The sequence below is a fragment of the Microchirus variegatus genome, assembly GCF_963457635.1.
Source record: "Microchirus variegatus genome assembly, chromosome: 12".
Classification (NCBI taxonomy): domain Eukaryota; kingdom Metazoa; phylum Chordata; class Actinopteri; order Pleuronectiformes; family Soleidae; genus Microchirus; species Microchirus variegatus.
Window position 1 is genome coordinate 22,275,812 of NC_139813.1, and position 24,986 is coordinate 22,300,797.

General features: G+C 39.4%; 1 protein-coding gene across 1 annotated transcript in view; it reads left to right on the top strand.

Annotated features, from left to right (window-relative positions):
- The window catches only part of lama2 (laminin, alpha 2), a gene marked incomplete at its 5' end in the record, with an annotated part of 167,531 nt that overhangs the window by 21,714 nt on the left and 120,831 nt on the right, over nucleotides 1-24,986 (top strand). The window contains 3 exons of the mRNA XM_083898606.1: nucleotides 12,838-13,002; nucleotides 14,408-14,520; nucleotides 24,328-24,379. Of these exons, the coding sequence (XP_083754732.1) occupies nucleotides 12,838-13,002; nucleotides 14,408-14,520; nucleotides 24,328-24,379 (330 nt within the window). The remainder of the gene's footprint in view (nucleotides 1-12,837; nucleotides 13,003-14,407; nucleotides 14,521-24,327; nucleotides 24,380-24,986) is intronic.

A 24,986-nucleotide genomic window follows, 5' to 3' on the forward strand; every position in this document is an offset into this window, starting at 1 on the left:
GGTGGGCGTATTTGTATCGAGATGAACGTCAACGTCAACAGGAGTCTGATTCAATACGCGCTAGCTTATACGGAGATATACCGCCACCTACGGAGGCGGAGTCAGATATACACGGTCAATTGATTTTCTCCTCCACATGTATAGTCAGACTTGCCCGTCTTAGTCGGACTAAGGCCTAAGATCGTTTAAACTGTGCATGTAAACAAACTGAGTGGTTATCATGTTGTGTCTTTTACTGTATTCCCCTCTTTCAATGAAGAAGAAAATGTGTGTTTTCACCAGTGATGATCTGAGCCAAAGTTGATAAAAAAAAAAAAAAACAGTGTGTGTGAGTCATTTGATCCCGGGGAATGAATGCTGATTTAAAACATTCCTCTTCGACTGTTCCAAAACCAATTCCTACCTGCATTTAAATTGTTTTTGTTATTTTTGGACCAGTGGTAATGGAGGGTGTATGTTTTAGCCGTGTGATAGATGATGGTGATTTGTCCAGGGAAGGTACTATATACGCCGCCTTTCTCGCCTTATATCAGCTGGGATTGGCTTCAGCCTGAAGGATAGAAGCAGTATGAATAATGTTTTATATTTAAAAGCCAAAATCTGTCTTAACAAACATTTTAATTGGTGAAAATTAAACGGGTTATGTCCAGGTTATGTAACGGTGTGAAGTACCCTTGACTCCGTGAACATGCCACGTATGTGAACCAGGTCTAAACATCTGTTTTGTCGCTTTGTTAGTGTGTACACGTGTTCTTCATTGTGTCCACGGCGTCCGCTGTCAACAGACTGTAAAGCAGTGTGAACTAATCTGAAAAGATCTGAGCCGAAAACAGCAACAAATCCAGCTTCCATCAGTCTGTTCTCCAGACGACTGAGAAGCAGTCGTTACCCCGAGGAAACGTCTTGATTAATTGCGTGTCCCGCGATCGTACGGCCGAGTATTACTCACGATTATTGGCTGCTCTTTTTGTACATATTTTGTTGATTGGTCCCAGTGGATCCGCCCACTCGGGTCTTTAGCCCGGCTGCACGCTGTTTTCCAGCCTCCCCCCTTATGTCAGCCGTAAGTCAACTGAGAGGATAAAAGAGGACAGGAGGTGGAAGAGGAAAAAAAACCAGGGAGAGAAATCAAGAGGGAAAATGAGAAGAGAATAGAGAATAAAGAGAGCTGCACAGACGGAGATGAGCGATATTAACGTCGCGGCGCGTGCGTTTCGGTTTGCCGTCGCCGCGGTAACAATTTTCGTCCGGGAAATTCATGCATGTCCATCTGGATTTTCAATTACCCACAATCCCCTGTGACCTCCCGCTGCCTGCGTCGTGGAGAACGATGTTATTTCCTGACACACACACACAACAAAACACTATAGAACATATAGTCAGATAATAATATAGTATATAGTTACCCGTATTTCTCTTGTACGATGTTTTATTATAGATTAAGGGTTGGAAACTCAGACCGACGTCACTTTAACGTCCATTTTGTATTTCTTCTGGACTCTTCTGGGCTCATAAATTATCAGATCTGTGAACCATAATCTATAACCTGCTGTGGAAGAGGCGATGTGATGCATTAAGGTTTAACTTTGGACTCTTTTACTTACTTCAGTGTCAAAAACCAGTGAACTACCTTTTAATCATATAGCACATCACATCGTAGCAACATTTATATCCACATATATTACTTGTGTGTCTATAACTCTGCGCTCTGCTGTTTTCCGTGATTTCATCAAAATTCTGGCATGTACAATCCATCATTTTGGATTCACATTCACATTTAAGAAGCGAAAACGATCACTTTCAATAACGAAAAAAAGCTATATATATATATAATATTTATTTGTACTGTCATGCTTAATCCCTGTAGAACATTTCATGGGACATCAACTCCTTGGTCATTGCAGCAGTGGAAGGAGAATCAGATTCTATTCTATCCTATGTTGTGTTGTGGATATGAGAAGAAGAAGAAGATTAGATGCTCCACCATGTGATAAATCTCTGAAGGCCAGAGGTCAATCTGCTCTCTCCTGTAAATCTACTCACTGGCATGTTTTCATTACCAACACCAGCGTATCCCCGAGACACTTTTCGACTGTGTGTGTGTGTGTGTGTGTATAGAGGCCTTGGATGTTGCCTGAACTGTAAGTACAAACCAAGGCTAACACACAGATGAGTCCCTACTTAAATCATAAAACATCACACACACACACACACACACACACACACAATTCTGTCTCTGCGGTGCTTGTGGATGATTTAACAGTAAGTCCTCATCACTGCCTCGTCAGGTGAACACTGACTCTCTGTGTGTGTGTGTGTGTGTGTGTGTGCGTGTGCCTCTGTGTGTGTGTGTGTGTTAGAGAGGGACAGGGGTGGGGGGGCACTTTGTCAATTGCAGGATAAATTTACTGCTGGCTGGTCTGAGCTCAGCTAAATCACTTCAACCACTTATCCAGGAGTTATTGTACACACACGCACGCACACACACACATCCTCTCTGTGTCTCTTCCTCTTTTCTTTCCATTTTTTTGAGAATTTTATTCAGCGCGTTATTCAACTTTCACTTTTTCTTTCTTCACACCACAAGAGCAGGATTTGGCCGATCAGTGGTGGACGCAGGGCTCGATTGAGATCATACTTGACGCGTTAAGCGCACGTAAGAAGTCAAAATTATGTTCTCCGCAGCCTTCCCATGATCCTCCGGTGTAAGAGCTCGTCGTAGTTTTTCCTCTTTTCTTTTTTTTTTACGACACACTGGGCTGCGAAATTAATTTGGGGGTCGAGAGATATGCCGGGCCTCAAGGGAGACAGTATTTTAGACGATCTCTCCGCTAAAGCGTACGACGATGATGATGACGGCTGTAGCCTCGAGCAGACACTGTCACTTTATTAATATTATGAGCGTGCGTGTTCTTGTATTTGTTGCTTTGTGAGGACCAACCATTGTATTAACCATACAGAGTGAGGACTCACATCTTTAAAGGGCTTTTTGGAGGATTAAGACCTGGTTTTAGGGTTAGGGTTAGAATGGGATTTATGTTAGGGTTTGTGTCAGGGTTAAGGTTACACTCTTAGAAATAAAAGTGCTAAGTAGAACCATATAAGGTTTGTCTGGCTTGTCCTCATAGGAGAACCCTTTTTGGCTTCAGGTAGAACCTTTTTATAAAGGTTCCACCTGGAACCCTTTTGAAAGCCTTTATTCAGGAAAGGGGTTTTAAAGGGTTATCTGGATCAAAATGGTTCTTACTGGAACCATTAGTGTTACCAAGAGAGGTTAATGTTGAGATGTTAATGATAAGATGTCAACATTTTTAGTTCTTATTCAGATATACAACTTGATACAAGTTGTTATCTTCATTTTATGCGTTAAATAGCTTTTTTTGCGGTTCCAAATGACTGATATTTGGGTGTAGAGGGGTCAAAGGTGGCTCTTCTGATACCAGATGTTAGGTCGTCCATGAGGTGTCCTCACTGCGAACGAAGCGCAAAAACATGTGTGTACGAGTGTGTCTGCGAGTCGGGGATTAACTGTCTATAACTCTGGTGCTTTTCCTGTTTAGTCTGACTTTATGACCGTCTGGGAGAGGACAGCAATGCACAAACAAGGACACACAACCACACAAACACACATTTGCACCCACGCAAACACGTTTCTCCCCCCGCCGCACTTCCTGTCTGTGACCAGCATGTGGTCATCTGGAGAAGGACAAACATTTGTCTCTGGGTTTGTCTGAAATTGTTTAAACCTGATGTTTTCAGCAACACGTGGGTGTTTTCACATTTTCATACAGCGCCGGAATATAGAACATACACAATAAGCTTTATAGAGAGACACGGGAGTCAGACGTACATGTAGATGGATTTAACATAAGAATTTAAGCATTATTATTACAGTAATTTAAATAAGGGTCAGAATAGCTGTAGGCAGAGTGTTTGTGAAGGAGCAATACAAGGAAAAGGTGGTCACGCTGGTCCATGCAATGAGATTTAATTGAAAGCAGACACAGGAAGTGAAACGGTGTTACGTCTTGACCCTTCCTCTCTCCCTCCGACATTTCTTTCCTTCACTTTCTTTTAAAAGATCTTTCGAGGAAAGGTGAATGACTGACTTCTCGCTTTGTTTTCCGTGGGCAGCGCGCACACACACACACACACACACTCGCACACACACTCGCACACACACTCCCGGGGCAGGAAGTCTTAGTGAGAGCAGGATGTTGACTTAGTATTCATTTCAGCTCCCCCCCCCCCCCCTGAAAACCCCTGGAGGTCTTCAGTGGAGCGGCCAACAGATGTAACACCACAGATACAGGCAGGGGAAACAAAAGTAGATTAATGTACATTTCCTAACCTTTATCACACAGGAAATACAAAAGTATACATTTATTTGCAAGGTAATACTGAAGGGAAAACTATAGCGCCGGGTGAGAGGGAAAAAAAAAACACATTACAATTCTCCATATTTGCCTTAAAGCTGCAGTGCATAAAGAAACCATATCAGATTATTTGTATGCAGCATTCGTCATCTGTAAAGCAATAATGTCCGACTGGACTGAGGGAGCGTTTGTGTGTATACAGCAGCAGTGCTGGGGCGGGCGGGGGTAAGAAGCATTTATTTTGAGCAGTAGAATTCACCTCTGAAACTTTTCATGGGTGCATTTTTGTGATTTCAGTTATCTCACGTAACTACGAATCACTTCCTGTGTGCGGTACTGGAATGTCACCAGGTGACACGTGAACAAAACACAGCTATACTTAGCGGTTATATTAATTACATTTAAAAAGTTACGGATTATGATTGAGGAGCAGAAAAATGGGAGGCAGAAAATGTTATATATATAGAAATAGAAATGATATATATTTATTTATTGTGCTATAAAGACCTGAGACTGTTTCTGAAACTTGGTTGAGGCAACTGTCGACTTCTTTTTCATAATGAATATCATAACAATGCGAGAGACAGAAACACGGACTCCGTTAATGTCCAGAAAAACTTAATCTGCATTCTATTACAAGTCATTTATCCAGCGTGTCAGTAAAACAGCGTCACCATAGAAACAGCATGAAGCAACCGGAGAACACTGACAACTGTGTACCGTATGTGTGTTTTCCCTCATTATAAGACCTAAAAAAGTCTGTTCTATAGTATGAACGCTGACCTTGTGAGGACCATGTTTGTCCTCATGGAGACCAAAACCTGGTCCAGGCAGAACCCTTATTTCTGTGTAACTGTAAAGTTGAGGCAAATATTTGAATTGTGATTAGGTTAAAGCTAGGGTTAGGCCTTAAACAGTTATAATTAAAGTGATAGATAGATAGATAGATAGATAGATAGATAGATAGATAGATAGATAGATAGATAGATAGATAGATAGATAGATAGATAGATAGATAGATAGATAGATAGATAGATAGATAGATAGATAGATAGATAGATGCTTGTTAACATAGACAGATAAATGCTAGATAGATAGATGCTAGTTAGCATAGACAGATAAATGCTAGTTAGCTTAGATAGATAGATAGATAGATAGATAGATAGATAGATAGATAGATAGATAGATAGATAGATAGATAGATAGATAGATAGATAGATAGATAGATCGATGCTTGTTAACATAGACAGATAAATGCTAGATGGATAGATGCTAGTTAGCATAGACAGATAAATGCTAGTTAGCTTATATAGATAGATAATAAAGTTAAGTTCAATTTAATGTCCTCTGAAGTCATGTAAACCAGTATAAGACGGCAAAGCTGGGTTTACATTTGAAAGAAAGCTGATCGCAGTCTATATTTAAATTTATGATTTATTGGCGTCTGCAAAGTGAATCGTGCCTGACTTTGTTTCCCTTTCAATTTATTCTTTTTTTTTTTCTTCCCTCACTAGACTAAAATTACTGGTTAACTTTTATCACGACACTGAATTTCTACCATTTAGAGTAATTTAGATTTTGATGAGGAATGACTGCTTGCTGTTTAAGTAATTACCGCTTGTTAGAGACGTAACTTCTTACAGCTCGCGTGTACGTGGGGGACTGACATCGGCTTGCTGTTTGAATTAAACGATGAAGACAAATGGGATTAGATAGCGCCTGTATGTGAAACCAAATTTAACACTGTTCATATTTTTTAAAGCTATAATCATTGCACTCACGTCTTATACACCTTTAAATGTCTGTTTCTTTCAACAGTTGATTTCCTTCCATAAAACTCAAAATGTCAAAATGGCTGCCTCGTGAAGGCAAGGATGAGTTCAGGTTTGGTGTGTTTCCAATCAGAAATAGTACAAAAATAACTGAGACCCAACCGTTCCATTTTTTTGCACCCTTCTCTTGGGGTACCAGAGTAAGATGGTATGGGACGATATTTCTGGGTTTCTTCAACACCTGCAGTCTCTTCTCATACTAAGCTTGACAAACTGAGCAGGAATTAAACGAGCTGCTGGATGTCCTCCTTTGTTGTCTGTTGCGTCACATTCTATGATGTTGTTTGTTGTCATTGCACCGGTACGACGTCGCGCAACGTATCTTGCTGCCATCGGGTACAGCCCACACCTTTGACAGAGGACTCAACTGTTCAAAGGCGTACTGTGCTGTACCGAACTGAACCGTACCACGATGGAAATGGTATTTTTGTGTGTATTGGACGATCGTTTCTGCATGCGTTTGTGTGTTATTATTGGACACGTACGTATTAACAAGGAACGATCCCGCGTCTGAGTAAATCTCACTGTGTCACTTATGTGTTAATCTATATGGATTCCATATTTTCTCCCGCATGTGTGTGTGTGTGTGTGTGTGTGTACACAGGATTATCGCAGTCTCATCCCTCACCCCCTCATCCCTCATCCCCGGCCCTGACCCTTTTAAACAACACTCTATCTTTCTCTGGGAATCCCTCCATCCATTTCTCACTCTCCATCAATCTTTTTTTTTTACTCCATCTATGGTCCCCCCCCCCCCCCCCCCAAACTATTCAGGATGAAGGCAGAGATAGAGTGAGATACACAGAGAGATGATCCTGTCTTTTTCAACCTTCTTGTTATTCCATCAAGCATACATCTCGCCTCAAAACGCAACAATAACACATCCATCACACACACACACACACACACACACACACACACGCTCAGAGAGCATGAGGCGAGCAGTGCAGAGTCATTCCACCATGACCCAAAAAAGCAAATAAAGTTCTCATCATAATATGATAAATAAAAAAAACACCACCACATCATTGTGAATTATGATTGATGTCATTACGATTTTCTGCCTTAAAGTAGGTTTTAAATTCAATATTGATGAATTATCACAGCTTAATATCACTTAGTAGAGCTCCAATTAAATTAATTCAAACTGTATGTTCATTAATGTAATATCAGTATGATTAGTCATTAAAAATACGCTGATTTACAGTTGCTTACAGTTGTTGTTTTGGATGAAATTAGGGATTTAAATTGGTTTGAGGATTAGAAAATGTCTGGCCAGGTCAAGTTTGTCCTTCAGGGATTCTGACTGCACAGCTTAGGACGTTCTTGAGACATTGATGGATCGGGCAGAACCAATTTTTGACCATTGAGTGAATAAATAAATATATAAATAAAACTTCTAGGTCAGTGTGTTTGGATTATATGGGACTTTATAGAGTGAAGTAACTTAAAACTCAGGAAAAGAGAGCCTTGTTACAATTAAAGCTGCAGTGTGTAACTTTTAAATATAAAGAAATGCCTATTACATTCACTCTCGACAGTGGATATTTAGAATTTGGACCTTTCAGACCTTCATTTGCTTGATGTATCTCTGTTTACCCTTTTCGGACCATCATGATATTCAGGCTTCCTGGATTTATTTTGATTTTATGGCTAAAAGTATAAAATATCTGGCAGTGATTCAACTGTATTCAACCATACCGCAGACATCAATCATTCTGTGGACGTCCTTAGGTCTACCGTGATGACAAGTATATATATAACTGAAGGGTTAAAGCCTAAGCACAGTGTTTCTCAACCCTATTTTCAATTTTTCCCAGCTCCAGCAGGCCTGATTCAAATAGTCAGTTCGTCTCCAAAAGCCCGACAACAACCCACTCGTTTGAATCGCTCACCTGACTCTAACCCCACTTTACCTGCCACGACACACCTCCTCATCAAGCCGACACTTTTCACCTGTGATCACGGCTGCTCCTCAGCCCTCCTTATATACTCCAGCTCCTCACTCACTCACTCATGCAAGAGTCTACATCGCTTGTTTCCAGACTGACTTTCAATTGCCGACTCTGCCTGTCCTTGACCTGCCTGCCTCTGCCTGAACCCTGGATATTACCCATCCCGCTTAAACTCTATCTTTCACGTAGATTTGCAGATTCAACGATAAAGATACTTATAATAAGGCTTCGTGAGTTAGAAACTTGGCTTCGCGTTTTGGGTCCATACATACCTGTTACAGAAACATCTAAAGCATGCAGGACACGGGTCCCTGAGGGAGGTTTGGTCGCTTTATTTGGCACTAAAAAACCTTTCAGGGAGGCGGCATGGCACAAAAAGGACTACAAAATTTAACGACTTTACGGCATACGGTCACACGTCGTAAAAAGCTATAACACAGGTGTTCGTCTGTATTGTTAGCTTGTCGTGCAACATGTATTTTACAAGACAATGCTACATTGTGTTACTTTAAAGTAGTGCTTTACTTTAGAGAATCTTTAAAGTAACGCAGTTTTTCATGCCGCGGCACCGTAGTCCAGGCACCGATTACAAGTTAGCTGCATTAGCTCCTTTAGCGCTGTTAGCGCGCATACATTAGAACTTGAGCGGTCTGTTTATTCAACGAAAAGAGCAGCCCTACAAATAACCACCGTACCTGTGTACTGCGTATGTGTGCCTCTGTTTTTAAAGTTTAGCGTTACTTTAGAGACTCATTTTAACAATCGTGAGTCACGTAAACAAATAATTTTTCCGGGTCAGCCGTCATGGAAATGCAGCATGTGCTAACGTGCCCAGCACTACTTTAAAGACATTATTAGTGTACTGTCACTAATAAATATTCTAACTAACCAGATTATCTGCTAACAACTACTTTTGACAATGAGCACACACAGTTTTATAACTGAGTGCCTGCATCGCAGTGAATCCCTTGAAACGTCTGGTTAACAGAGCGTAGACCAGGGACAGAGAAGCCGACGGACGGACGGACAGACAGACAGGTTACCATGGTTATCAGAGCAGAAAGAGAAGAATAGATGATGGTGAACCTGAGTAGATGTGTGTGTGTGTGTGTGTGTGTGTGTGTGTGTGTGTGTGTGTGTGTGTGTGTGTGTGTGTCGGCAGCAGAGCCGTAGGCAGACAGTCATTGTGTCCTTGTCATCCTGTGAATCTGAAATCTGAACCCCATCTCTGGCCTTTTCTCTCCTCTCCATTTCTTTCTTCTTCTTTTTTTTTGGTGAACTCACCTCATTGTTAAACATTAGATCACAGAAGACATGTTATCATCAGCCAAAGTCCGAGATATCACATTTTAAAGGATTTTTCAAGTGTAGTAGAAGTTGCTTCAAATCTTAAAAATATGGAATGATCTCACTCCCTGAATTCAAGAAAAGAAAATCTAATTGTTGCTGTTTTTGTCACATACCTTGTTTAGTCAGGTACTGTAATATGTTATTTGTCAAATTGTAAATAACCAGAAGTCCTGCCGATTTGAACCATTACAGCGACATTACCGTGTGACTTTAATATTGAAGTGAAATAAATACAGCAGTTTTTAGGGAGGGAGGCTGGCTTCATTTGGGTAACTTTTCATGTGCAGAATGAAATTATTCAATCAGCCGCTCCTTCTGGGATTATATGAGAATGCAACAGAGTCGGGGAAAGGAAATTAAATGTGTGATTATATTGTAAAGGAATCGGGATTGATGCTTAGGCGAGTGTGCCAGCATCTAACTAGACCAAATGAAACGACTGCGAGGAGAAAATAAAAGTGTTAAAAGTTCCCGTTTGAGTCCGCAGTGAGAACGGATGGGAAGCTTGAAGATGTAAGCTGTCCGAAATCAAGATAAAATGAGACCGTTAAAGATTTTTTTTTTTACAGTCTCTCACACACACACTTGGAAACTCTCGCTCTAGGTTGGGGTTGTGGATCAGAACCCAGGAATTAACAGGATGTTGGCTTTGTTTTCTGGCAGAAATGAGAGCCAGTATTTATGAATGGTGTGGAGAGGAGAGAGAACCATGAAAAATAAAGTCTAACAACACTTTTTTTTTTCTTTTTTTCCTCCCATTTTTCAGCAATTAAAGGGAAATATGTGAGATTTCCCATGTGCAAACACATTTTCGACAATAACTCATCCAACTTGCAGGTGATTATCGCACAGGTGTGTCTGCAATTTACGCCTAAGTCAGATATTATTGTGAATTTGTGACAGATACGATCTAAGTATCAAGCGTGTTAATTGGTCGTCGGTGACTTCTCCGGTGAGAATGTTGTGTACAGTGTTGGCTTCTGCAGTGGTCGATGTTCTCAGATATCATTTTTCTGAGAGAGATGTGAGTGTATATGTAATATGTTGTCATTGTGTGTGCGAGTGTGAGAATGTGTACAAATGTTTGGGAGAGAGAAAGACTCTGGGGTGTCTCAGATGTTCTTCACAGTTCATCAGTGTTGACATCTGGCCAAACAGCTGTGCTCGACTCGCCTGGACACGGTTCCTACACAAACACACACAAACACACACATGCACAGGTTTTAAGGACTCTCATTGACAAGCCTAACCAACGCATTATCCCTAACTTTAACCATAACTAGTTAAAGCCTTAACCTAACCACAATTCAGATCTGTCCCTGGAACATAACCAGTTCCTCACAAGTGATGTTTCTGCCTCATTAGGACCAGTTTTTGGTCTCTGTGAGGACAAGATCTCATCTTTCATTCTGTCCACTTTGTGTACAAATACTGTATATATGTATATATGTAAGATGAATGATGTTATGTCATACATGCGTGTGCTTGTCTACAGTATCCGTGTGTGTTTGCAGACAGGAAATGTGAATGACGTGCATGTTCAGAATCAACATACTTGACGTTCGGAGGCCAATATTCTTTCATTTACTGTGGGAACAACACATGAGTAATGCCTGCAAACTACAATTAATAATAATAATAATAATAATACAGTATATACATGCATCTACTGTGGAGAGTTCTTTGGATGAATTTAAAATGCACGTTATTACTGTTAAAAACGCCTTATTTGACCAAAATGCTGTGCAAATGACGCAAATACAAAATCTGGCACATGGTTCACAGCTCCAGTTTTCTTAGTGAATATAGATCTGCGTAGCTTTTTATGACAGTGCACTGCATCGCTTCTCAAATACTGAAATTAGTTAGCTGATATAATGTTGCGGCAATTACGAACCACATTATTCTGTTAGGGGAAAATAGACAAAGATTTGTATTACTTTAGTGAGTGCTAACAGACTTAAAGTGCACTCCTTCAACGTGTTATCACATGGCGACAAAAGTTTAGATAATTAAATAATACTACTTTTCTCATTTAGATTATAAGAAATGTGTTCATAATGGGTGAAAAAGAGGGAGCCAGTCAATAATATGAAATTATGGGGAGTGTTTTCCATCATGTAGAGACGGGAATTAAAATAGAAAAAGGCTAGTGCAACATAATGTGAGAATAATCCAGAGTCTGCAAAACTGCTCAGAAATCTTCCACATGTGCTTCGTTTAGTCGAAAAACAGCCCCGACTGTCTTTAAACGATGTTAACTGCATTAAACCCCCCCCCCCCCCCCTATGTTCCAGGCTAATTACTCAGTAACATCAGTACAGCAGACACAGAGTGTGTTGGCCGGCAGAATCAAAGAAAGGCTACAGAGAAAGTACAGAAACTGAGACTTTTTTTTAATGATTTGAAATAAAACCTGTATCCAAATAAAGCCCAGAATGTGCTGGATGTTCCTCATCATCCCCCACTGAAGACCATTTATTTCTTCTGCTTTGAAGAAAGTCAGCACAACCTCATTTCTACAGCTCTGGATCGGGTTGATACGGATTAATCATGATCTGACGACACAATTAAGCCAAACTCACTTTAGCTGTTCTGTCATTATCATAAGAGGAAACTTTGTGATGTATAATGCATTAAAAAGCTTTATCAGATAGATAGATAGATAGATAGATAGATAGATAGATAGATAGATAGATAGATAGATAGATAGATAGATAGATAGATAGATAGATAGATAGATAGATAGATAGATAGATAGATAGATAGATAGATAGATAGATAGATGCTAGTTAGCTTAGATAGATGCTAGTTAGCGTAAATAGATGCTAGTTAGCTTGGATATATGCTAGTTAGCATAGATAGATAGATACTAGTTAGCATAGATAGATAGATATATGCTAGTTAGCATAGATATATAGATGCTAGTTAGCTTGGATAGGTGCTAGTTAGCATAGATATATAGATACTAGTTAGCATAGATAGGTAGATAGATAGATATAGGCTAGTTAGCATAGATATATAGATGCTAGTTAGAGTAGACAAATACATAGATAGATAGATAAATGGATAGACGCTAGTTAGCATAGATAGATAGATGCTAGTTAGCATAGATAGATAGATGCTAGTTAGCATTCATTGATCAATCTCAAGCTGGGAAAATGTGTGTTTGCTGTCAAACTCGCATGCTAACAAGAACATAAAGTGACCTTTTTAGATGTCTTTAGAGAAAGAAAAGCTGCTGTATCTTCATGTCTTACAGACATCAGAGCTAAAGCCTAAAATCTGTCTCGTTTAAATCCCCCTGTGTTTTCTTTTCTTCAGGACTGTTTCCCGCCGTGTTGAACCTAGCGTCCATGGCAGATATTTCGGCGAATGCCACGTGCGGCACAATGGGCCCGGAGGCGTTTTGTAAGCTGGTGGAACATGTACCTGGTCAGCCTATTAGAAACGCTCAGTGTCGAATCTGCAACGACAGGAACCCGATTGGTAAGAAGGACACACACACACACACACGCACACACACACACACACAGACGCAGGCGTACAGGCTTGGTGATTACAGTAATTAATCATGCCGGATTAGTTCATTAGAGCCAGATTGGCCAGATGTTAACCAATGATTTTGTCTGAAGTGATAAAAACAAATGAAGTGAGGAATCAATCGCAGCATGACAGGATGACAATGCAAAATTAGCCCGCAATCCTAATTCCGACAGTCTCTAATTTAGTCAGTGATTTAGTTAACAGCTCAGCCACCAGTCATAGCCACAACAGAGTCATTCTCTCAGTTTGTGGAGTAAATCTTCAGTATTTCATCTCTGTAGGTGGGAGATGATATGTTTTGAGCCTCCTGGTTCCTGTTTGTGTTTGGTGTTTCAATCTTGTTCATTTCATCAAGTTAAAAACAACCAATCAATCTATTAGTTCATGAAACAATCAATCTTTAATCTGTATTTACTGAACAATCCATTCTTGTCTCAAACAGAAAACGGAAGTCTTGGCTCAAATATTTATTGTCTACACTTGGTCAACATTTAGCTAGTAATACATACATAATCAACAAGCCCTTCAGTCAATCATCAATCTGCTAGTTATTCAGCTTATTGTTTTATGGATGACAGTAGTTTTGCTTGACTTATGGCGCTTTTCCACAACACACTTCTTACGTGACTCGACTCGGCACTGCACGACTCTTCCAGTGAAGACACTCTCTGACGTCACATTTTAGTATCAGCTCAGTTTGCTTGGAAAAACGCTAAAACAGCGTAGAGTCGAGTCGTGGCAGAACTGTATTGTGGAAAAGCTCCATTAGTTCCTCTTCTCTCTAGACTAATTCGTACCAGACAGGATGTGACAAAGGAGGAGGGAAATCAACTTGAGCATGTTTGAAATAAACACATTCATCTCTGATGCAGCTTAATGTTTAATACAATCACTGTAACGATTGACAGTGACACACTTGTACATCAACTTCAGACTCAATCCTCTAAAGTGTTTCAGTCTTTCACGTCTTCTTATACCTGTTAGACAAACAACGTTCATTACCAGTAACAAAAGAAGTGTCCGTGAGCTTCCTACCAAAGTAAATCTCTGCATCCAGACCTTTGCCATATGATAAAACATGTTGTTCTTTCTTGCCTGGTCATTAAAGCTGCTGTGTGCAGTCGTAAACACCTCCTCCCACGTGTATGTTTCTGCAAAAGGTGAATAAAGCTTCCTCAGTTGGAGAGACAATGTATTATTCTTTCTTTTTATAAGGCGGGAGATTGTATTGTTGCTGTCCGGCCTTGAATGGCTGAAAAGGAATGTTTTCCCTCTTCAGAATAACACAAAAGACAAATTTTTTTTTACAAATTTGATGGACAAAATGTGTGTGTGTGTTTGTGCTCAGAGCGTCATCCCATTGAATATGCCATCGATGGGACCAATCGTTGGTGGCAAAGTCCTTCCATCATGAATGGGGTGGAGTATCACTCCGTGACCATCACACTCGACTTAAAACAGGTAACAAATAATTTTCATTATCTGTAACCAGCAGTTCAAACCCTCACACCCCATTTCTGATCATTTCAGCTTCTTAAAGGTGCATTGTGTAATAAAACTAAAGCAACTGGCCATAAAATTCTGTGTCAAAATGTCACAGAGACTCAGGAATAATATTCATATAACAAACTGAACTCACCAACAACAACAGTACAGACAAAATATTTGCATTAAAAAAATATTTTGCAAACTGCAAATCATGTTTATGTTTTGAAATCATCTTTTGGCATGTGGCGCCACCTACCGCCGTTTACCAATCATTGCAGTCAGTAGAGTCTCAGCTGCCAAGCAACCACAGGTTACCAGTTACGTCAAAAAACGAAACTCAAAGACCTCGGTATTTTGAATTTGAAAGTAGTAACCGTTTTTGGCCACATTCTTACATATGGCACCTTTAAATGTGACAAACACTGACCAATACTTACATTTGCTGACATTTTACTGACCAAACCTCAGTTAATCGAGAACATACTCAACTTTTCTCAATGTATTTATTTTTTCCCCCCATAAAAATAATCGATAAAGTCCTAATTTTTGTCATCATGATCCTCTCCCACGTGCATGTGCAGTATATGTTGATATGCAGCTGAATAAACCAATAATTATGCTATTAACACATCGTCATCTGTCAAGTTTTGGTTCCTCAAGGTCATGTGAACGATCGCTACCGATTAATCATCGCAGTTTAAGGCTCAGGTCTTTGTTTTCTCATTGAAATCATTTAAAATCCCCACTGTTATTTCATAAGGAGCCGTGTGTCACACTTAAAAATAACCCGTCTCCATTTTCTGATTTTGAAAAAGCACGACGACACTCGCCGTGATTGAGTGTTGAGGCGGGATGATTTAGGGCCTCTAGTTAAGTTCGTAAGTGTGATTAAACAGATTAGACTGGCTGATTATAATTATATAGGTGTCATGGAAATATAACTAATGAGCGCGCCAGAGACTCCAGTTTATGAGGGACTCTCGGTTAATTAAGTGACGCCAGTCAAAAATGGCTCTAAAGTTGAAAAACACATTAATAAAATGGACGTTTTTACGGCGCCCGAAGACCAATGTGGTTTCTTGTACATGATTTGAAAGAGAGGGATGGAAATAACTGGCCCACGCTGCTCCTTTCAATAATCACAATGCTACTAATCTTGATTTAGCAAAACAAAAGCCATAGTTAGAGTAACAATGGGGAATATCTGCTACCACGTTACCTGTGTTTACTGAAGCATTTATGTCACATTTAGGGTCAAATCAAATCAGATATCTGACTGTCAGTGATTTTGGCCAGTACTGAATATCATATCAACTCCTTCTTAATCAGTAAACATTCATTTTTACACATAAATATAAACTGTTTTTACATAAAAGCAACATAAAATCATGGGGGTAAAAAAAACATTTGTTTTTTACTAATGTGGGCGGGGTTTATGATTTATATTAATATGTATTAGGCTTCATGTCGTGATGGGACAATATTCCATATTATCGCTTATGAGGATTAAAAACACGTACAATGAGTTAATGGTAGTGAATTTGTGTTATCGTGGTAATATGCGAATGAAGAGAAATATCACATATATTTCACGTATTTGTGGAGCCGCATCTTTCCTCGTGACTTAATATTCATTCATTAATAATTTCTGATCGTATTAAGTTATTTTTCACTAAATATGCGTATCCAATGTGTGTTGTCGGACCTGTTTAAGAATCTAATATTGCAATAATATCGTTCATCGCAATAATTTTGCTGAGGATAATTTGAATGCGCACAAATTCTTCCGACTCCTATTTTCTTTTGAACTTTTAAAGAGATGCACAATTAAATGAATGAAAGAGTATAATTGCCACTGACAGCTGGATAATAAATGGATTTTAAAAGCTTTTTTTTAATGTCCACCTACTGAGCTGACTCACTGCTAACGGTGAAAATCTGCCCATCTTACTAAAAAAGCAAGATTTTCCACCATCCTAAATGCTTCTGTTATTTGACATTGACGTATGCAAAGTGACGGACGTGAGGAAATCATGTTTTTCTATAAACTACAGTGAAGAAAATGGGAGTGAAACCACAAAAAGGTCACGTTTTACCTCAAACTGATGTCAGTTTCTGACCAAACTAAGCTTAAAGGACTGATCGTTATGAGTTAAAGTAACGTTAGAAATAAAAGTGGGTGTTTATTGGGTGTTTATATTCTGCAGAGCCTGACAATGAAGTCAAAGTTGAGGAAAATATTGTGTTTATAGCACAAACAGAAAGATTAATGAATAAAAAGCCCATCAATCACCGTCATCTACACGCTCACTAATCCTTTATTAATGTTTATTTAATGTTGCCACAAAATCTGAGATATGCAAACATTCATTAATTATTGATAACCAAACAATAATTATTAATAATTACTTACGTGTCACATGTTTTTTCCTGTCAAAATAGTTTATTTGTAGCTCTCTGATCTTAGAAACTCTAATCTAATCTAATCTAAACCCATTTTTAAGTTGTACATATTCTCTATTCATATCATCTCTATTTTATAATATTATTTACCTTCTTATAACTTGGCTAAGAACTAACATTCTTATTTATCTTAATCTCAAAGTTAAGTCAAATTTATTTAAAAACCTCAGTTGACCAAAAGGCTGAAAATACAAATAAATAACTTATAATAGTAAAGTAATAAATAAGGACAAAATATGAGCAATAACACTTTAAAATATGTGACTTTAAAAGAATGAACAGTATAAAAAGTGCTTTATAACTAAAACAACCTTTTCCCTACTTTAAATGATTGATTTAGAGACTTTTGCATCATGATTGACAAGCAACTAAATAGTTTGTTGTGTAACTGTAACAGTCAGTTAACAGCATGGATGAGTTTATTGCAACAAGATGTGCAGATTTTCGTCAATACCATCAATCGTCAATATCACATGTGTAAATCTCATTCCCATACAGGAAGTTGAAAATCCCAACATTCAAATGCTGTTAATTCCCAATATTCAGACATGAGACTGTGATTGATCTTTGGTTCATCAAGTGACTCTCTGCAGTTTATTACTGCAGTCACTTTCATATTGGTCCAAGTAATAGATACAACCTGGAATGATTGATTGTGTGTGTCTGTCTGTGTGTGACTGTGTGTCACAGTGTGTGTACATGTATGTGAGTCTCAATCAGGAAAGTTATTTACCCTCCAGTGCGCTGAATTTCCCTTGTGACCACCACAGTCATCTCACTTAGAAAATGACAGTGGGCTTTGCATGTTTGAGTGTGTGTTACTGTGTGTGTGTCACTGTGTGTGTGTGCGAGACACGTCTCCAACCTCATTTCCTCTCTCTGAGCCTCTCTCTGGATGGAAATCCACAAAGAGCAGGAGCTGAGGGTCCTCGTGTCCATGTATACTCATTTTCAGATGAAATCTTGAATTGTCATTGTAATACATGCTTTTGACTGGAGCACAGCACTACTCTAAAGACCTGTTGGAGAGGTCTGAGAGCTTCGTTCCATATTCCTGATCCATCCGTCCATCCATAGTCAACCGCATTTCCGAGATGGGGTCACAGGGGGTAGCAGCTCTCGCAGGAAGCCCCAGACTTCCCTTTGCCCAGCTCTGACTCCCAGATTCCCTAGGCTCTCCCAGGCTTGTGTGGATATATAATCTCTCCACGTAGTCCTCGGTCTGCCCCTTGGAACACCTCCCTAAGGAGGCGCCCTGGTAGTATCCTTACTATAGGTGGCTGAACCACCTCAACTGCCTCCTTTACATGCAAAGTAGCAGTGTCTCTACTCTGAGTCCCTCCCTCGATGGCTGAGCTTCTCACCAGATCTTTAACGGAGACTCCAACCATCCTTCTGAGAAGATGTATTTCGGGCGCTTGGGCCCACGATCTCGTGACCCATCGCTCATGACCATAGGTAGAACCGAAGAAAGGAGTTCTGATTTAATTTACAGCAACGGTTCCCAACAATTTTGGGTTGAACTTAAAGGAGTGGATAGTATGTTGTGCTACTACTACTGCTAATCACAGGTTAAGATACTTAAAAGATAGTATTAGCATCAGTCAACCCTTAAAGCTATAGTGTGCAACATACTATAGAGCTCCAGTAGCTGATGTCACACAACCAAGGTAACGGCAGCTGATTCTAGATAGCTATTGTGACCCGGTTTGCTAGTCGTACACAGGCTAATGGGAGAAGATTTTACCAGATTCCCACAGATCCAAAGAGATGGTGGATATTGATTCAGAAGCAGAAGCATTAGGACAGAGAAAACACAATCAAAAGATTTTTAAACTCTCTGTAAATAATGGACTAATGCTAACGTTAAGCTAACGTGACAACAATGCTGTCTTTAGCCGGTAGACTCCAGAGTTGAGCGTTTGTCACAAAGACAGATTTTATCCGTTTGTTTCCCCTCCAGGCTCTTGTAAACTTTCAGTGACTCTCTGGAGTAAAGATGGGGGGAAGTTAAACAGGAAGTTGAAGATGTCAGGATACTGCATGTCCGGGAATAAGATCAGATATTCAGATATAGTCCGTCTCTGTCAAGACGCTGTGGATTTAAAGTGACAGTGCAGCACCGGTCCCGTTCATCTTTGCTAGTTATTAATTATATGACGGCATGATGGAGGCTGCAGCATCACTGAGCGAGTAAAGCGAGACGGAAAACACAAAGAAGCACCTACGAAGGTTTCACAAGTCAATGACGGGTGCAGCAGGTTTTAACATCCTGGTTTGGTTCTTTTAAAGCAGGGCATTGCTTGACGTACGTATACTAGGCCTATGCAGAACAGATACCTAGTTGCTAGCTTTGTTGATGTGAGATTCCATGCAGAACAATGAGCGAGTAACGCTAAACAAAGACTGACTTTGACCAAGATCCCAAGGACAGTCAATAAAATTGGACGGCATTATGAATGAAGCGGCCATATGTGTCGGCACATACGGCCCTTGAATTAGCTGGAATTGGTCCTGGAAAGTTCTGGGAAAGTCCTTGAATTTTGATGCCAACCAAGGTGTGATATATAGTATAATTTAAAAATGTGACGTTGTAGACCTGCTTCCTACTGGTTTTCACAGCAGTTCAGCCTATATCTGGTTTAGAGCTTATTTTAAATCGTCCTTCTTTTATTTTTTCCTTTAATTCAACACTATTACACATCCAGTAATGTAATATCAAATAAAACATTCTCCAGGCGTTTATCTGTTGTGCTGCCCTGTAAATGTATTACCTCTGCTCCAGCGTCAGGGTCATACTTACCTCAGCACGGCAACTACGTGTTATCGTTAGCTTGCGACGCTAGAGTCCGTTAAACAGTTATTATGTAAATGTGGTGGCCGTTGTGATTGATGGACAGTTTTTCTTCGACAGGGTCAAACCACAGACTGGCTCTGCAGTCTGGAGGCGGAGGCAGAACCTGGCCGAGCGATCAGTGTCCTGAAAAGAGGCTGTCAGTCAAAGTGCTTTTCATTATAGCTTCTCTAAATATATACTCTCACACACACACAGAGTCACTTATACCACAAATACATACATGTCACACACAGGAGTGCTGGTTTAACCTCCCCTCTTTACTGTAAGGGTACATTCATACATACACATGAGCACATAAAGAATTTTAATCAAGACGTTTAGATCAGTCAGAAAACCAGACAGGGATTTACTTTGTGTTTAAAAGGAATTTGAAAACATATGTTAACGTAGAGCAAGTCAGGAAAAGTCATAATAAATGGAGTCAGCAGGGCTTGTTGAACATCTGTGTTCCATTATGTGATTTCAGAGATTTCTATCATACTACGCTGCTCCTACAGGGAATTTAACCCTCACCCCTTCCAGGACATTCTTGTGTTGTTGTTCTGCTCTTGAATGAATGAATACCTTTGATTACGAAAGGGGGAATCCCAGCCTCATTCAATGTAATAGAAAAATCAGGAGTATTTTCATCATTGATTAATCTGTTGATCATTTTCTCGATTCATTGAGTCCTTGTTTGGTCCATAAAATGTGAGAAAATGTTGGGATAAAAGCAGGAAATGATCTTGTTCTCAAATGTTTGTTTTGTCCGCAAACCAAATGATCCAGGTCTAATGATTTCTTTGTTTGAAGGAGCAAAGGAACCAGAAAATATTCACATTTAAGAAGCTGAAAAATCAAGAAACTTGTTTTAGTTATTGAACAAAAACACGCAGACCGATTAATCGAGCTGACGATTTATTTAGATATCGATTAATCGAATAAAAGTTGTAGCCCTGGTTAACTCTTATTTTTATTCATATTTCGGTGCTTTTATTTGTGGTTCTCTCAAGGTTACAGAACCTCTTTTTGAGTATTCAGATCACATTATAGATTACATATTAGAAGTAGACCAACTAATCAGATTGCAATTATTATGACCGTTTTATTTGGAATATATGTATATATCTATATACATACTGCAGTGTAGCCACCATTTGATAACTGGAGAAAGAGACCATAAGTGTTGTTAATTAGACGTTAAGCAACCAGTGTGTTATTAAAACTGTTATATTACCATCAACAATAAGCCATACATATTGGACATTAACTGTTGATGTTTACCTTCAATAGTTAAAGATTTATAAGATATTATATATGTTTGAAGGTCTATGACATATATCCAGGGCTGGTACAATTACTCGAATAATCGATGACTAAATGAATCGTCAACTATTGTCATTGTTTCATCTTCTTAAATGTCAATATTTTCAGTAATCTTGGCTCCATATAAACAAAGGAATCATTAAAAACTGGATCATTTTTTTCATTTGAGAGCATCATCATTTCCAGGTTTGACAAACACTGATCAATATTATTCTACATTTGGACCAAACGATAGCTCCAGCTCTAGACTCGTATCTTTCTTAGTGAATAATGTTTCGTGTCCTTAAACTACGTTTGTTACTCATGAGAAAAAAACACACCGCACGTCTACCCCAACAACTCTTTTTGGTTGCATAACGCGAGCGCAGCGTGTTAAATGGCACACGGTCAGAACTTTCATAGCCGGTAGAATATCTTTATTCATAACTGAGAGAAGGTAAATGAAACATCTGCTGCAGCCCAAAAGAAACTTTTGTTGCTCTAATGTTGAACAGTAGCTCCGGCCAAAGCAAGAATGTGAGAGCGATTGCAGCATCTGGTGTTTTGTTCTGGCTCAAGCCCTTTTTTCTTTCTCTTTTTTTGTATTTAAAAGAAAAAAAAAAGGCTTAAGGCCACGTTACAGCCAAGACTGCGAGTGAGCGTGTTAATGTGAATGTGTGAGATATGTGTGTGTGTAAGTGTGTGTTTGGGCCAGTTCAGATAGAGAAGCCGGGGCTTAAAGAGAATGGATTTCTTAGCCTCTCTCCACTGTTTTATGTGAAAATAATCTGTATGTTTTATAGCCCATTTCATATGTCTTCTCAATTCTTTTGCTCTAATATTGAACTCCAATTCCAATGTAGTTGCGGCAAAGCTGTCAGGAGGCAGTTATGTACCAAATCTCTCTCTCCAAAATTGTTTTTTTTTTTTTTGGTGGCAGCTCAGAATGATCTTGTGATGAGATGACTGCGCGGCTCCACTGAATATCTTCTGCTTGTTTGCCTCGCCTGAGTTTGGCAGCCAGAGTTGCTGGATGATTCACGCTTATTTAGAACCAGGCCAAAAAGCGACTTTATTAGTCCAGTGAGATGTTAACACATTTTCATTTGAAGTGACAGTAAAATTTAACGAGTCTGCCCACCAGTTCCATCTCCCTGACAGCACCTGCGCGTCCGCTCGTCTGAGCCAAAACACAAAAGAAATGAGTTTTATAATTCTCTTTTTTTTTCGTGTGACATTATTTCACATTTTTTGTTTGTAAATCTCTTTCCCGGTCATTTGTTTGCACTTTGCTGTGTGAACATCCCTGGAATCGGGAGTTTGACGCCAGTTTGTTGAGGCCAGAGAGAGATTTTTGAACATGTTTCCATGTGAACGGCCTGTAAACACCAGCTGCTCCGGCAAAAACCGCTGCCGCTGCGTTTCCAAATCACACGGAGACAGAATGGATTCTTCACGCTCCATTTAATTGTAGACAACCCCCGAACCATACTGGACACAGGGCTTAAATGAACTGATTGAGCATTAGAATAAACATTTTAAGCGCGCATTTGGCTGCCACGCTCGTATATCTGCCAAAACTCATTTCCTGGTATGTCATGATGGTTTCCCTCTTTCCATGGAAGCCTGTGATTGAAGTATTGTTATTACACGTTTCTATACTTCTTCTTCTTCTTGAAGTCACGAGAACTACAATTAGGAGACTGCATCATTCAAAATGTCAGCTTTCCCATTAGTGATATACAGAGCCCCCAAAGTGACATGAGGGAAAAAAATATTATTTTTTTGGGAAATCTCGAGTTTCAAAGTCAAGATCTCGAGTTTCCCAAAAAAAAAAAAAAAAAAAAATCATAATTTTTTGGTAACTCAAGATCTCGACTTTCCAAAAAATATGAAAAAAAAAAATTTTAATTTGAAAAAAAAAGAGCTAATCCAAACCCCATTTAAATGAGCTTCTACTTCTCCCTTGATTTTCATTTATAAATTACGTCAAAATCAGAATTCCAACAGGAGTTGGTTCTTCAACCCTCCATCCACCAGTGATCACAATAATCTGGTTAGATAGATGAGTTAATTGGTCAAATGCTAAATAAAGTGCTCCTTAATCTTCGCTAACATTTAATTAGCCAATTAATTTTTATTTTATTTATTTTTACTGAGTGTGTGCTGTGTTGTGATGTGAGCTCACCACACTCTGACATGAAGAGTCATAAATGCTGTGGGTAAACAGCACTTTATTTAGCAGCTGTGTGATTTTCTCTTTTTTTGTCCGCAGTGTTTATTTGTTGATACTGTGTTGAGTTTTAGAAGTAGAAAAAAAAAATATATATAAAAATATCATCATCTGATCCATATCTGATCAAAACCCTGGAATATGACACACACACACACACACACACACACACACACACACACACACACACACACACACACTCACACACACACTGCATTCATTGGCTGTGTTCATCTATGTTTAGCTGCTGGAGCTGCCTGGCTGTCTCAAACCTGTCACCATGTTACAAGCTGCTGCTGAGAGAGCACGCACACACACACACACACAACACACAACACACAACACACAAACACACGCACACATACACCCCACACACACAGCATCCCGTCATTGTTGTGAATACAGGTAACAGTGACTCTTTGTAGGGGGCTTGAATGACTGCTATAAGGTTACCCTGAAATTCTCTCTCACTCACACACACACACATACACACAAACGCACACACACACACAAACACGCACACAAAAACAGCAGCTTTCTCCCCATTCTAATTGCTGCAATGTGACACTGCCTCCCACATCACGAGAAGAGAAAGAGAGAGAGAGAATAGATAGGGTGAAAGATGGGGTGGCGATGAGCGACAGAGTCAACATTTGACCTACATTCACTATCACTGTGTGTCTGTGTGTGTGTGTGTTGTTATCACTGAAGGACTGTCTGTCATTGTGTTTTATTGAAAGTCAAACTGTTGCGCACACACAGGTTTGTACACAAATGTAAACATGATCGTAGTTCATCTTCCACCATAGTCTTTACTACACAGCGATGACTAGAACAACAACAAAAACACTGTTATCTCTAAAACCTAGAGATTTGTTTCTGCAGGTTTTTCAGAGGTTAATCAGTTTGATAATTAATTGTTTCTCTTGTTGTGTTTTTAAAGGTTTTCCAGATTGCCTATGTGATTATAAAGGCTGCCAACTCACCTCGGCCAGGTAAGTGACCTTATAATTCCTGTCTAGGCACCTATGGACTGTGCATTTATAAATTTTAATTTAATTGCTCTTAATAAGGAAAACATCCAACACCAACAATAGCAACAACAGCAGGAAAACATCCTTCCAAATATCCATCTTTACATCAGTAGTCGGTTGCTAGTCTCAGGCCCAGAACAATAAAACACGATAATTATGTGAAACTGAAATGCTATAATAGCGTTTTTATTTACAGTGTATTATGAAGAAATTAAAATGTTTTATATCGCCAAGCAAATAACACCAAACGAGCAGCTATTTGTCCACAGACTTCCCTCGTAAAAGCCCACACAGGACTGAGGCAGAAAAGGCTCTACACTGTTGTGTACGTTTCTGCAACGCTGTCAATCAAAAACTGGCTCCACCTTTCAGACAGTTCCTCCAATCAGAAGCCCAGCATCTACACCCTCCATTGGCTCCCAGAGAAGCTGAGCTTACGTGGAAGTGACGATATATTGCAGCTTTTATCCAATTACCGTTGAGCTAAAAAAAAAAAACTATACTGGTGTCGTCACATAGAGAACAGTATAAGCTGAGCTTCAGGTGGGTTTTAATGCAGATGCTGCTA